The 16,553-nt window shown below is 39.5% G+C and overlaps 1 protein-coding gene across 2 annotated transcripts in view; it reads right to left on the bottom strand.

The window, feature by feature from the left end:
* The window catches only part of LDLRAD4 (low density lipoprotein receptor class A domain containing 4), a 281,046-nt gene that overhangs the window by 137,831 nt on the left and 126,662 nt on the right, over positions 1 to 16,553 (bottom strand). For both annotated transcript variants that reach the window (XM_077784472.2, XM_085573717.1), the window contains one exon: positions 9,855 to 9,995. In XM_077784472.2, the coding sequence (XP_077640598.2) occupies positions 9,855 to 9,995 (141 nt within the window). The remainder of the gene's footprint in view (positions 1 to 9,854; positions 9,996 to 16,553) is intronic.

Raw genomic sequence — 16,553 nt, forward strand, 5'->3', positions numbered from 1 at the left:
TTGCTGGTATTTTTCTTAACTCTAACCAGTCTGTATTCACTCCTTAGGTTTGCACACAACATGCATGTATAGAAAACAAAAATAAGCCCAAGTCTGCTCTAAGATGCATGTGTACAACCACGGTATCTGATGCCTGTGCACTACACAGTCACAGGTGACAACTGTGTTTTCTACATGTAGTAGGATTTCTGAGTGCATTTGTTTTCTTAAACAGCTAAAATAAATTGAAGCCTGCCAGATGAACTTGGTTCACCATTAAGTATAAAGCTGTCACACAGTCCACAAATCCTGACTAAAAACCCCACATCACTCAGAAAAAAAACAGTAAACTTAAGAGAAACTAGAAGTCCATGTTTCTCACAAAATAAGTGAAAAGACCCAGACAAATAGTCTTTCCAGCTGACATGAATTCAGCACCTTCTAGCTCGTGTCCTACATTCAGAATGTCTTAACATGAAAAGTATGTGCTGCATACAGAAGAAGCCAACGGTGCCCACACATCTACTGGTTAGGGAAGGGTTGGTGGATCTTCGCTTATTCTCACACTTCAGAAATGAGGCGTTTTCTCTTTGCCCCAATTTCTGCCCTTTCTAAATGCTAAATTCTCTCCAGAGGACATAAACCCCATGCTCTTCATGCAAAGCAGTGCAGCATTTCTCCAAGGAATCAGGTTTACTGGGAAAAGCATAAGAGTTTATCTAATTTGCTTTTACTCTTTCACTTTAGCAACTGCAACTGGCTAGTACTAGATTTGATGGTGAGCTAGCTGGGCCTTTGATCTGACCCAGGAGAACTGTTCTTACATAGTAATTTAACTAGCTAGCATCATTCCAATAAAGCCCCATGACTTAAGCCAAGCTGGACTTGGTTATCGAAATGGTATTATTACATTGTACTAGCCTGGGTTCAGTCCAAACAAGCCCAAGCCCATGGATAGTCCTGACAGACCCAGTGTGATGCTTCACTCTTTTGTTTCATTTTTCTATTACAAAAAAGTAACAAACAATGAGATTTTCAGAATTACAGAAAAGTGGGAAAGCAACTATTATCTCTTTATTCCCGAACTTGTGTATTCAGGAAAATGTCTATTTGCATATACTTTAGAAGGGCAGGGACTAAGGCACAGAAACCTTAAACCAGTCAAGGATAAGCTCCCACTGAACAGAGCCACTCATACCTCCCTCTGCTTTTGTGCAGGCACAAGAGTCTGCACAACTAAGCTGAGAACAGAACCAAGGACATGACACCAACCAGAACAAAGTGGAAGCTTCTCAGAGCTCATCGGAACCAGACCAGCCTCCAACCCAACTCCTGTGTGCCCGCACAAACACTTGCACAGGAACAAGTGAGGGAGCAGCCACAAGAGGCAACGGTGGCTTGTGCCACTTTCAAGCACTTGCAAAACTGTGGATAGCATAAGGGTTTCTCAGGCTTTCCAGTCTGAGAAAAATAGCTACACACTAATGACCAGAGCAACATGCTTTGGTTAAACACTACATGATATGGAAAAACATAATTTCACTCACAATACAAACCACTGTAGAGATCACTGAAAAGCATGGATTTCTTTGAGCATGAGATCGTGTTAATGAGCTGTATGTTAATTTACATAGAAATTTCAGACAGAAATATTTCAGTGTGCATGTATTCATACCAGAACTTACAAGCAAACTCCCAATTCACCTTGATCTCTAAAGCTGTTACAGCAGAAGTAGATGATCCTGCTTAAGAAAAATTAAGGTGGTTCATTTCATCAGGAAGATGATGAGTTTCTGGAGATAAATGGTCAGATGCACATCTGCAGAATGAAAAGCAATCAAACATCATAGTCTGCAACATTCTTAGAGATGGAAGATGATCTAGTCTGACTTCATGTCCCTTTCTTGTGAGGATTTTTTTAAACATTATTTTTTAATAAACCTTCACAAAACACTTTAAGCTGCAAGAAAATATAAGTTATCTTCATTCTGCCTAAAACACCTGAACAGCTGCCAATGCTGTATAGAAGAAATAGTTCCCAATGGCTCCTCCAGGCTTGTAGTAGCCAAGTGCAAACAGTACAAGTGCAATTCTCCTCCTAAGGAGTATTTACCACCAATAACCAATGTGACTTGAATGAATGGTGGGGAAAGCTGTGCCTGTAAAATTCACACAGCAAGATTTCAGAACTGTATCTAAAACTTACAGAGGTTTAGCTAGGCAAATCTAGCTGTCTAGTGCACCATATAGTGTGTGACCCCTGCAAATGAAAATATAGCAGGGAAGGGCAGCAATGGACAATACTTACTAATGTGGACTGAAAATGAAAGTAGCAAAAGTTGCTCAGTTACAACCTAAATGATTTCTGATGTCGTGTTCAAGCACCTACTAGGTATATATGAAATAATGTCTGAAAGTAATTGTCTCATAGTTTATTCTCTTTCCAGGGGGAGGATCTTGCCTGTAGTATGAGACTGCACTGTGGCTTTCATACTTGAGTTTAACACCGGCATTGATGAAATGTTTATGCTACCATGCACTTTTGGTGAAGAACCAGTGTGTAAAAAGGGTGCCCTCAGAGCGTGTGGGAGGTCATTTCCCAGCCTCACAAAGGTCCAGGAGGAGCTCTGGTGTCTTGAAAAACCAAGTGTATCTGTAAGACACAAAGCCCCATCGTGCCTGGCAGTACTGAGTTTTCCAACCTGAAGCTTAATCACTTTCTAAGATACATAAAAATCAGTCTTTGAATGAAGACTTTATTACATAGTACACTTTGAGAGCTTACAATTTGCATTTGTAAGAAATCAGTAGCCAAAAAAGGGGACAGAAGAAATCACACTCAACATGATTGTTCTGAGAAGCAACGTTTAGTAATGGATGAAGTTTCCTAGAAGTTGACAGAAATTGAAGGAAGGGTGAATGAAATGTGCATGAAGAGCACAATACAAACAACTTTAAAGAACTTTTTTTTCTAAATCTGAAGTGTGATACAATTGATTTACATATTTTTAGAATTAACAAAATAGCACTTCAAAGCTAGTGAGATCCCCACATTTGCATCTGCACAGTATTGTGAGTTTTTCTTTTTCTCTTTAACCATAAATATGTGATTAATATTCAGTTGTAAACTTTGTGAAATGGAAGTTCCTTACCAGGAGCCCAGTTCAGCCTTCTTTGTAAGCAGATGCAAATACCTGATTTTGTACCAGCACATTTCATGGTTGGTATTGGCCACATATGTGTGTGTCTGGCTTGTCCAAATCACTCGTAGTGTAAGGCCTTAGAGGAAGAATAGGAAAACTCTAAATTCACTGCAGTTTTGTTACAGCATTCATGGGACCAGGATTCTATTTCATTTATTAAAAGCCAGGGAATACAATATTTCTTAAAATACATACAAAGTTTTAAGAAAATAATATACAAAAGTCACTTTAATGCTTTTCTCTTTTTCAAATTTTCAATATTAATTGCTAATGTTCCATGATGTGCTTTAAAAATATGCAAGGATTAAATTATTTCAGAACAAAGCGTAGAACCTGATTATACCACTTCAAGAAAGAGGACTGCACTACAGGCTGAAAACCAATTGGATTTTCTAAATTAAAATATTTATCTAGTATTTAGTGACATACACACAGAACTAAAATCCAAAGTGCTATGATTTATTCTGCAATCTGAACCCCAGAGATCCTCCTGCTTTTTAAATAAGTTAGCGTATGTAACAAATTGAGTTTTTGTTAAAACTCTGCTGGTCAAAAAATATTTATCGCTCCATCTACCTTAGAAATTTCCTTATGATTCATTGTGCTTGGTGACAGAGAAAGGACGAGTAACAGCATGAGAGACCACTAGCTAGCACAAGATGTGCCCCAGGCTATGGGTCTCACCTGGTTACCACAGCTTCTCCTTTCCAAAGGCAGCCTCATGAAACCTCATCATAACAGCCGGGGACACTGGGAGCCCCGGCTAGGGAACAGATGAATCCTTCTGAACGAGTGGCCAAATAAAGCAAACATAAGCAAGTAAGTAAGCGTTTTGCAGTGTATACTGTGACTAAAGCAGTTGATAAATACAGGTGACCAGCAGCCTTTTAAAGCGTGTGCTTTATGGCCAGATGATGACTCTCCCAATCCACGCCCTCCCGAGATCTGTACTCCCAGCTAAATCACCCCGCAGTCCCTGGGCAGATGCGGCTGAAATCAATACAGCGGGAACAGCATCCCTCTCCTTTCCCCCCAAAGCCCCGGAATCGCCAAGTTTCAGCCGGGCTCGGTATCGAGCGGCTCGGAGCCCCGGCGGGCAGGACCAGCCCGGCTCGCTATCTGCTGAGCGGGGAGCACGTCCTGACTTTCCCCAGTCACTTAAGCCGGCGTCTCACTGCTTGTCCTTAGAGACCACAGCTCCACTCAGGCAGAGAGCGTCTAGACAGTATTCATGATCCATCTGTCTGGCACAGCCAGGCTGATGACAAACTCTATTAGAGCCGAAACAATTTTTTTTTTTTTTCTGCTCTTCCCTCCTCCCATCTCCCTTTTCCTCCGAGAAGCAGTAATCTGACACTGAAAATTACTATCATTGTTGCAATGCTCAAAATAGCAGTGCCAGACTTTCATTAACATCAACGCTAGACTGCTAAATATTTAAAGAAATGGATAAATTTCACCTGAAGTGGGACAGCCCGGCACACATGAAAGCAGAAGCACAATCAAAATGTAAATCTAAGCAGTTGTTTTTATCTGCACAAATTCGGTGTCACAGTCAGAGGGGGATGCCAAAGGTCTCTTTAAACAAAATATTTTCCTTTGATTGAGCTTTTTGTTTTTAAAACAGAATCATTCTCCAACCCCCTGCAGATCCCTACAAAGCTCAGAGCTGACAGCAGTAGGTGGGGGTGGTGAAAGGGAGAGCTATATATTTGATTTGTTTGGGTTTTTTTACCTTGCAGAGGAAAATGAACTCCTACAGCAAACTCTTCTATGCCAAAACAGCCATGACACATCACCTCCATCAATGCTGACAACTTGAAATTTGATGTAGACATAATTTGCTCATGACAAGAAGGATTTGTTCTCACTTATTTTATTCTTCTGTAAATTCTCAAGCATGTCAATATTTGTGTTTGATATGCCCACAAACACATGCAGATCATAGCAAAGACAACTACCTGTACTGTTTTCCACCAAAAAATTAAAAACTTCTCAATAACACATGACTTGGACACGGCAGTCTGCAGACAACAGACAACACTTCCCATTTCAAAATCTAATTTACTTTTAGCAGGACAAGGCAGGCCAATCATTTGTTGTGAAACAAAGGGAAATGCTCAAACAAATGAACTGTGTCCTTCTAGATGCAGGCACATTGTTTCAGTTCTTTGGAGTCCAAATTCTCCAGGTCACATGGAGTGGCAAGCTGCTGCCAAAGCCAAGTCTGCAATGTTTAAAATACTACTCTTTGCCTCATTTTTCCTATCATGGCTTTGTGCTGCTAAATACACCCTTGACCTCCAAGTAGTCTTAAAAGAATAGTCATCTCCATTATCTCAATCAATAAGTCTTTACAGCTGATGAAAACAAAACCAAGTAGCCCTGCTGAAAGCTGACATGGGCTGTGCACACAGCGAGCTGCAGGGAGAGGTGCAGTGGCACTGGGTATCCTCACAGAGGAGGGGAGGTGTGCTTCAACACACATCGCCAAACCTGCATCCCACTGTAAACCAAGCAAGCTGTTACCTTAATGTGTTCAGCTTAAATGCCTTAACATGTGTTTCGATCAACTTGCTGGACTGCAGCTTCGTGTCATCTAAAATCAGATTCTAACACACCTTGGATTTTCCCAGCTGTCCTCCAATTTCTCTGTGCTATACAGAGTGAATCGCCCACACAGCAGCATAAGGCAGCCCTACCTATAAGTCAGCAAAGGAAAATTAAGACAACCAAAGGGCTTCAGAGATACACTTTTTGCTTTCCTTTGCACATGTGAGACATTGAGTTCAGTAGCAACATTTTTACAAGGGCATGTAGTGATAGGACAAGGGGGAATGGCCTGAATGAGAATAGGAGTTAGATTAGGTAGCAGGAAGAAATCCTGTACTGTGAGAGTGGTAAGACACTGAAAAAGGTTGCCCAGAGAAATTGCCCCATCCTTTAGAGTGTTCAAGAACAGGTTGGATGGGGCTTTAAAGCAACCTGTTCTAGTAGAAGGAGTCCCTGCCTATGGCAGGAGGGTTGGAAGAAGATGATCTTTAGGGTCCCTTCCAACCCCAACCAATCTATGATTTAAAAGATTGAATTAACAGCACACTGGAGCCATGTAAGTAGAGAAGAACACCACATCTGAGAGACATGAACTCCTCTAACATTAAGGAGTAACTCCTGTAATCACAAGATCCAGGGAGCAGGTCACCCACCAAAAAAAAAAAAAAAAAAAAAAAAAAAATTAAAAAAAAAATCTTCCTATACCATTGCCCATGCAACTTCACTAAACTGAACAAGAAGCTTCAACACGACATTCTGGATTTGCCTGCTGGCAAGAGCACAAATTAGAAATGGTTTAGCAGCTGGGAAATATGGGGTACCACTAACATGGCACATACTGCTTAAATAAACTAAAGCAGAACTCTCATATGAAAATTAATTTATTTATACATTGTTTGGGGGCAGTCTGTATATAACTCTGAAATGAGATTAATATTTTTTTCCATGAGAATAGAAGGTTTGAATACAGCATGACAAAGGGATCTTTGAACAAACAGCAGAGGGGAAGGCATAATGTTTGTAGTGGCAAAGTGCTGTAGGTAAAGACAAGGGCAGTTCCAGGGAGAAACAGAATACCCTGCTTGGATATTAACCAGCACAAACTAAAAGTGGCTCCTTTCAACAGTTTCTTTCCCATTTAAGAATTGCACAAAAGCAAGAAGATGCAAGAACAGAGCTTATATGCAACACTGACCAGAAAGAAATACCTGGTTTAACATTCCTCAAGTGATTTTTTTTTTTTTAATACTAATTTTCTTCTTATTGAGCTGTATTGCTATTTTGTTACTAATGAGAGAGCAATGAATGTATGTATTTCTGTGTTGAAGGGCAGCCTGCTCAGCTGGGACATTTCAAGAGCATACACTGGTGCAGTCTGGTAGGGATCCCCATTAAAATCATTGAGCAAAAGCATGCACACATTTCTTAATTCAACATGTCATCCCTCTAAGGCCTGGGGACCTCACTTCAGCAAGTATTCTAAAAACATTTTTTCAAAGCTGGAATAAGCCAACACAATTGACATGTCCATAATAATCTTGTTTCCTATTACCAACTGGCACTGATTTCTACCATGTAGTAGTCTGTTTAATAGCCAGAACATGGTAAATATAATTTAAATACAGTATATGGTCGTATTATTTTTTTCTGTTCGGCTTTGATCTTCTTTTTCTCTTTGTTTCACCATTAGGATCCTTTTTCACTGGGATTTCTTTGGGTTTTTTTACTTAAAACTGAAGTCCCTTTATTTAACAGCACTTTTCACACAGTCCCTATTGCAATGAAACAGTATAGTCCCTGTCAATATCCCCAAATGCAACAAATCATTAACTGCTTTATCTGCCACAAGGTAAGCAAAAATTTAAACATTTCCAAATGCTCTTAGCAATGTATCCAGTATTTCCTCTACAAATTCATTTCCAATATTGTTGCAAAACCAGCAAATAGAGTTCTTGAAAGACTTAATAATAAGACTGTTTATGTAATTACCCCTCTTCCCTCAGCACTTGGGAGATCTCAAGGAGTAGGCCTACTGGAGACCATATTTTAGAAGCAGTCAGAGAAAATGAACAAGTCCAACAGATTTAAGGAAACATAATTCATATTAATGAAATTGGGGGGTTTTGTCTGCTGGGGATTTTTTAACACCCATGGATGGGTGGTAACAGCCCTCACATCTGTAAAAGCCTGACTGGAGGAGGAAGATGACTATCTTTCTCCAAGTCCACTGAAAAGTAAGAAAATTGCTGCCAACTTGCACGACGTTCCAGAGACAGGATCATGAAATGCACCGCCTGCAATTCTCAGGAAAGCAGTGGGGAACCTTTTGCTGAAGGTTTTTCAGAGACACATTTTGTTTGGTTTGGTCAGCACAAACTTCATCTTGCTGGAGGCTCGGGGGACAACTCACTAGCTGACCAGGCAGGCCTGTCTTCATGATCTACAGCAAGGCCAGAGGGGACAGATGTGACTTAGGAGAAGACCAGAAAGTTTGCAGATGCTGGGTCAAGCAAGTAACCATTTATAGGGTCCAAAGGGCTTTTGAGGAGAAGGTGCCAGCATGATACTTCATTACTGCAAGACTGCCACCAGCACAGAGGGGTACTGCAAAACCACTGGCGCCCTCATTGTCAGACCTCACAATGAAGAAAGGTTTGGGAATTCCACCTAAGGAGGCTCCACCTAGGAACTCCCAGGGTGCCACCATCACACTGCAGCTGTGCAGAGCCACCACCTGCAATGCCACAGCTGCTGCTCATCACCAAAGCCCTTCCCTCCATCTGCTACCACCGCGGGTTTTGTGGCCACTTTTGGATAAACAGTTGTGCTAGCTTGGTTTAAGTGAAAAGCTGTTCAGTATGCCAGTAAAAAAAAATTCCTCTATTTGAACAGATGCGCTTACAAGTTCTGCATGAATAAATAATAAAATGTAACTTTTTTACAACTCAAAAGCCAACGTTATGGGCAAACGTGACATTTTGATTTGGACGCATCACCAAAGCCTATATCTTGTCCTGGGACTTGGGAGAGAGTTCCACTCAAAACCAAATAAATTAAAACAAAAATAAAATGAGAGAGCCTAAAAGAATACATAGGTCATTATTATTTCAAAGTCACTGAAATCACTGTGGAGGTACCAAAGTAACACAAAGTACAAGATTTAAATTATTTAGAGTATAGCATTTAGGAACATGTCCACTTAGAGGTTAGAGGGTACAGGAGGACAGCTATCCAACATCCAACTCCATCTTCTGTCCTGCTCATAACCATATGCATTAATTACAAAAATTATAGATACATGCTGCTCATAATTGCTATTACTGATAACAACATAACAAAACAGGTATTTCTAAGATATAGTCACAACCAGAAGTGAAATAGAATACTGAGCAATGTCAGTATGGTCAGAACAAAACCAATCAGAAAGCAGAAGTAACATAACATACTTCTATTGCACCTGTGTATAAGAAACCTTATTGGAAAATTTATCACTCATCCAGAAAGCTGAATTGTAGTTTAAAAATAAATTATTGCAAGAGAAATGAAAGCAAAACCAAAGTTTGATTTCATTGTACATGACTGAGGTCAAAGCACTTAGAAAGCAATTCCTGTGATAAACTCTGGCACTCTATGTGCAATATTTATGCACTGAAGAATAGCAGCTAAGGATATTTTAAATATATACCTACAAAGGTCAATAACCTACCAAATGATGCTGGTCTCAGCACCAATAAAACTAATAGGAATTATGAACAGGAAATTATAATTTTCTTGATAGTCTTAATAGCATTATAAAGATTTTTACACAAACAGAGCATAGAATATTTTGTAGAATCCTGGAAAACAAATATTTAATTATGCTTTCTCAGGGGCCACATATGATCCACATGATTATAATTGTGACGTCCATAGCACAAACTCCACTGGAATATCTAAAACTTTATATCCTGGGGAAAATGTGTCACAAATCCCTGCTAGTTCTGAGAAAAATATTATTAACTTTCTCTGTCTCATAGTCCCTTGATATCACACTGCAGATCAAGTTTCCAAAAAGGCTGATTCCTGAGGTAACCAGACATATTTGACATACATGGATGCACACAAGGAGCCAATACTCACAGCTGAAGATGCCTGGAGGTGGATGCTCTGTTACAAGCAGGCAGTTCTCTTCATCACTGTTGTCCCCACAGTCATTCTGTTGGTTACAAATCAGTGAACCAAGATACAAGCATTTACCACTGGCGCAGGTGAATTTGCACTCTGAAAGGCAAAGAAGAAACCAAAACAAAAATTTTTGAGAAAATTGAAACCTACCCTTCTTCAGTGCTGAAATTACAATCTTTTTCAAGTAGATGCTATAATGGTGGGTGGGTCTTCAGCATTTCAACACCAAACAAGCAGCTTTGTCCTTACAGCATTGCATGTATAAATATATACGTGACAAATTCCTAATCACCAGAATCAAACCACTAGTAAACCAGATTTGCCACTTGGGAAAATTCACCTTTTAATAATAAGCAATATTTTTTGCAGTTAATGTTGATTATAGTTCGTTTTGGACGAAGACGGTGTTCTCATATACATTTGTGTGGTACCTTGCATATCTGGGGCAAGACAGCAGTATTAATAAAAATAATAACTGTCCCACATTAAAAAAAAAAAAACCAAAAAAAACCAAAAAACCAACATTTTGCATCAGCTGTAAGGTAACAGTATAGTTTGTAACCAGGAACAATCCTGTTCAGACACAGACAATTATTCCTTAACTACCTTCCCAAAGCAAATTTGCCAGTCTCCCCCCTAATTACAGTCAAGCATTTGGTGTCTGCACATTAAAATCCCACATGCAAGTGTTCTTTCAAAGTTAGTAAACTTCTAAAATGCCTGTAAGATGTCTGAATGCTAAATGCAGGCATGCTGTAGCTTTTATGGTTTGCTTTTACCAAAAATAAAGAAGAACAGTTTCCCCTAAATATGATTCTGTCATGAGAACAATTCCTATGAGACCAAATATACGTTATAGCAAGTAATTAGGAAATGTTCACAAAAATATACACACAATTATGAAAAACTTTCTCACTAGGATTGTTCCAAAGTAAAATACACATAAAGAACAGAGAACACACTATATCTAGACAAACTAAAATTTAATGATTACACTACTAGTATGTTGACAAATTCTGGTGATTGTCATTCACAAGCAGAGGCAAAGCAGACAGAATTAGAAACTCTCACAAGTAGTTTATTAAAGGAGTGCCATTCCCTGAACCCTGGGCTTCCCTAAGACTACAGTATGTGTTGGCTGATTCTGCTTCAGAGAGATGATTTCTGGTCTTTCCCAGCAAAGAGGTAGAAATAAACTGATCTTCAACAGTATCAGCAAAAGACTTTGCTTTACTCTTAACTCAGTCTGAACTGAGACAACAGGATCTCCAATGCCAAAAAGTCCCTAAATCACCTACAGAGGTGCAACACTCACTCTATTGCATAATGCAAGCATGGTAATAGCTAAGGAGAGAAAAAATAAATTGAGAAAGGGAAAAAATTCATTTTCATTTTTCATTTGCTTTATATATAAAAGCAATTTGCAGATTTCACTCTGAACACTTCTCAAGACGATTAATGATGTTTTGGTACACATACCAGCAAGAACCTGCTGCAATAAAAAATTGTATGCACAAATATGTGTAACATATAAAATGATACTTAGGAATATAAATAGAAGGTATGAAAGGCAAGGAAAACAAGCATTTCCTATGGGGGAAAAAACTGATCTATTTTGCTTGGTGAAAGTGTACTTATAAGTATTTGCCTAAAATGGCGTCCTCAAACTTAAGCTTTTTTTCAGTCCCACCCTGCAGTCCCTGACCTATTAAAATTGTAGAATAAAATACTGTACAAATAAATTATTTTCTTCTGCTTGTTACTCTGTTCTTCTCTGCAACAACAAAGAACTGAAGAGGCATTGAAGTGCTTAAAGATCATAACCAAATGAAGTAAGCCTTTGAAACCCATGGAACTGAAAAGGTCATTAACAATTACTTCTAGAAAGAAGACTTAAAAAACCAGGCTCAATATTAGTAATCTCATAATTACAATGCTTTAGGACTCATTTCTGCAATTTCATGAAAAAACTGGAACAAGAAATGAACAAAGCTGTCTTGGAAGGTTAGAAAAGTTGCCTTGAAAGGAGTCGAACTTCCCAGGTATCTTAAGTGAAGAATATCACACATATTAGAGTGGTAAAGAACACAGTGCTTCTATTAGAAAGAATCAATCACCATACTGCAGTTAGAATATATGGCATGCTACTTTGTCTAGCTTTTACTGCTTTCCTGTGCCTTTGTGTTGAGTCCTAATGTAATGTTTTTCATGCTTCCCCCACAGCTGATATAAAATGCTCAAGCAAGATGTCAAGTCAAAAGCAGTTAAAGCTAAAAACACAAGGTGTCTGTTTGCCACCAGATTATACAGTTTTCACACTAAAGACTAGACAAAGCATTATATTTTTCATATATTAAAGTCTTAGAAGTTCTGGGGCTTAACTAAAATTATCATAAGAGGACTAACCAGAAGAAAGGATTTGTGATTTAAGGTGAACTGGGGGGAGGGGGGGGGGGGAGCAGGGGGGGGTTTATCATAGATAACAGACCACATTGAAATTTAGAAACAAAAAGCAGACTTAATCAACTTTTCTTGTAAAATATTAAGGCTATTTCCTCATTCCCTCACACATGTGAAAATAGCCATTGTGAAGGTGTATTAAAAAAAAGTCATGAGGCCTCTTGTCCCCTTTTTGATGTGCCCACATGGACTGGAAGATTGCTCACAATAGGAATTCTGTGTTGATTTGAAAATGGGACGTGTTGTTAAAAATCATGTTGCCTTCTGATCTCCCACCAAATCTATTTGCCAAAGAAGCAGTCATCCTCTATTGGCCCCGATTGGGATGGAGTTAACTTTCTTCATAACAGCCCCTGTGATGGCTAACACCAAATAGTCAGCGTTGGACAGTGTTGATGTCACAACAATGTTTTGGTTAGTGCTGAGCAGCACCGCGTATCAACGGGGCTTCCTCTTTTTCTCACTCATGCATCTGCAAATGTAACATCTGTATCTAACAAAATGTAATATCTAGTGGTAGACACAAAATTGCAAAACTTAGTCTGCATAATCACATTCTGTTGAAGTCTGAAAGAAATATTCCAAAAAAATGTATTACAGGAATAGATAAATTAATTAAACAGATTATTCAATGAAAAAACAGATACTTCTGACCATAGAACATACTTAGGATCTGGTATTTGCAACTTGCGAACAAAAAATTCAGTACCTTAAATTAGTTTGCTTAGTGAATACATTTAAAGAGTGCTTTTTCTAAAACCAGAGAAGAATCCTTCCTTGTAAAGCAAGATGGATCAAAGTCTGGTTGAGGGAGGTAGTAGAATGCAAATACTAGAATGTTTTCAAACTAAAATAAACCTGCAGAGGTGTGTACCAAAATACAAGGAGTGACCTCAAAACACTCTGACCAGGGAATCCAGACCAGTCCAGACTAAACCACTGTGCCTAATGACACACCAGAGAGCCCTTTTTAGTACAAAGTCTTGTACTTGGCCTGTCTAGACAAGACAGGGGGGAAAGATCCTGTTCTGAAAACATGCCAGCATGATCCTTCTTTCATGAATAATGTTTCAAAGCTAGACAGTTTCCTTTTTCATTTTCAAGTAGCAATTAGTGAAACATCAGTAGGTTGGTCAGCAAGGCTCTGACTAGAGCTAAACCTGAAGCAAGATGACAGCTACTGAAGGTTGAAAAATATCAACCCTTCTTATAATTATGTCTTACTATGTTCATAATTTTGTTTGGAGCATACTTTAAAAAACCCTATATGATACAGAGATTCTTCAACATAGAATTTTAATAAATGTACTTCCAGGTAGAACTCGACTATCTTGGGAAAAAAAGGAATTCTGAGAATAATACAACGAACATTCCCTATTTTTAGAAACTGAATGCAAGTAGGATAAATAAGTATATTGCACACATGTTCAAGGTAGATGCTTGTATGCATAAAACTCTCTACAATTACCAATATATGACTGCATTTCAAATAGTTTCAAACAGTTAATTGAAGGTTATGTTTCTGTTGCTACAGCAGAAGATGGATTTGCCTCATGATACAAAAAACCTACCCTGATGAGATTTTTTTTACTGTGAAATGGAAGATCTGATATATATTGGGTAGGCTTATTTTATCTGTGCCTAGCCAACAAGATAATTTTATCCTTGCATTCAGCTTAATTCTTTTAGACTTCATTTACACTTGACTTCATCCATATGAACAGCATTCCCATTGTTCTGTCATCCCACTTACTGTAGGGCATTTTTAATTATAGCTAAGTGATGTTTGTTTTTCTAATGTAAGCCCAACCACAGGCCAAGGAAAAAAAGCAACAAAGTGTCATATTGAAAAAATATGGTGGTTTAAGCCACTGTTATGATGCATGTCACAGCTGCTTATTTAACGGGTCTGAGATGATTATCTGACCCAGGGGCAGAATTCTCTTCCATCCATTCGAATAAAAAATAAAAAAACTCTGTATGCAGCCAGTGATTTCAAACTGTTGTGACTAAACTGTAGTAACGCGGTTCAAACGCACAAAGTGAAATCCTAATGATGTCTGGGACTCCACCAGAGCGGAAAGGCACTCTCCCAAAATCCAGTGACTGGCAGCTGCCCGGGCAGCTCAGCCAGCAGAGGGTGATCAAATACTCTGCTGAAGTAATGTAAATGGAAGAGGCTCTCTTTGCCTCCACGTGGGTGGACCTAGATCTCCAGAATAAAGGCCTAATTTCTTATTTCTTATGTAAAGACACCATTTTAAGTACATCATCATCATACTTCTTCATACTCCTGCTCATATTGCAGCATGTAAGAGCCTGAAAGAAAATATGTTTAAAGGGCACCATCACCTGTTATAAGGATAATAAGAGGCAAAAGCAGTAAATTGGGGAGGACAGGAGGAACCACACTTCACTAGAGATTAAAGAAACATAAACCACAAATACCAGAGTCAGTACAATAAAACCCTGTTCAGCCTCTCATAAACATCTGTCTGTGTATTATTTTTAATATTGTAGATTGTAGCTTTATAATGGGAAGTAAATCATAAATAGGAGACATGCACACAAGGAGCATGTTTATTTGGGAAAAAGCTTGGTTAATAAGGAAGATGGCAGGCTGCCATGCGATCTAATAAACCTCCACTGGTGCAGGGAAGGGAGGGATAAATAGGTCTCTATAAAACAAAAAAGCACTTCACAAAAAGAATGCCAAGCAGAACACCAACAAAAATGAAAGCGGATCAGCTTAGGCAGGGTAAGAAGCAGAGCTGTAAACCAGAGTCAGAGGCATGTCCTCAGTGCCCATGGCCTCACACAGGACCATGAAACAAGGCTGCTCTCAGAGCCACGGAATGTGGAGACAGAGACTTTCTCTGCCCAGGGGAGATTACAGCCTTAAAACCAGGCTGATTGAAAGAAGATTGTTACTGGTTCACAACCAGTCTCATCTGCTCTTCAGTCCCCCATGCTTGCTTGCTTATCCAGCAATTATCTTTTCATCTATTTCTTACAGCAAAGCCTGGAGCTATGCCCTTTAACAAGTTACTATTTATGTCGGTAGCTAAAGGAAGCAAACACAATATTCTTGCACACAGGTAGCGAAATCCGCTGCTCAGTTCACCAGTTCAGGGCATTAGGACATTTCACAAAGCTCACCTTAATTAATAGCCTGAATGAAATTACCAGACATTGTGGGGGTAACTAAAAGAGCTCCTTTATTTTGAGATTGATCAGTGAGGTTAGATTTTGCCTGTGATCTTTCTTCACAGTATATACCTGTCTCTGGTGTAAAACTAAAGAGAAAAATCTCATCCTGATGGCCATTGGGGTGTTAAGAAAAGAGTTTTAATCCACACTGGAAACTAAATTCAGGAGACTCACTGTCACTGAGTCACCATCCTGCCACGCAGCAAGTCTCCACAGCTTCGCACTGGGGAGCAGCAGCAGCCCTGAATGTGTCTCCTCAGGAACAAGACAACAGTTCCCATCACAGCACTCATCATGAATGGACAAAGTCTCTCCAAGGTGATCTCAAAGACTGTCAAGCTCACACAAATTGTCAGTTCTGCCAGCATAGAGGAAAGCCAAAAAAGGAAAGGCTCTTCTAGTGCCACCTTCATAAATGATTTGTTCTATTTATCACTTACCTTCCCATAAAACAGCAAGGCAGTTTAAATACAGGGTTGCATTTTCTGCCTTTCTACCCACTTGCTTTTCCTGGACTGGCAATGTTCTGCCTGTTTATGCCCACAGAGAACTGAAATGCCAGGACTTCTCAACAGAAGTCAAGAACTGTGTCTCCTTCTCCTCATTCATGTGAAGATCCTTTACATCCCCACAAAAGCCCCCTGACACCCCCTCTGGCCACAAAACTTCTTCAGAAACATTCTTCCAGCAGTGCATGCCTGGCACTCCCTGGCACAGGGACTAGTGCCAGTGCCAACAGCTCCAAGTCACAGTCTGGACACTGCCCCAGGGTTCCTCTTGGTCAGAGCACACAGAGAGAAGGACCCGGCACCACGGCAAACACTCACTCCACCTTATGGGAAGAAATGACCTGTGAGGAGGGATGGGTTTCCAGAAGCCATGGGAACAAAGTTTTCCAAGTCAAGTATGGGGAAGTGGGGAAGGAGCATTGGTGACTCAACTAATGACACTCTCATTTTCAGTTGAGAAATTACATGAGGAGAC

The sequence above is a fragment of the Lonchura striata genome, chromosome 2 (genome assembly GCF_050655825.1).
Source record: "Lonchura striata isolate lonStrDom1 chromosome 2, ASM5065582v1, whole genome shotgun sequence".
NCBI lineage: Eukaryota > Metazoa > Chordata > Aves > Passeriformes > Estrildidae > Lonchura > Lonchura striata.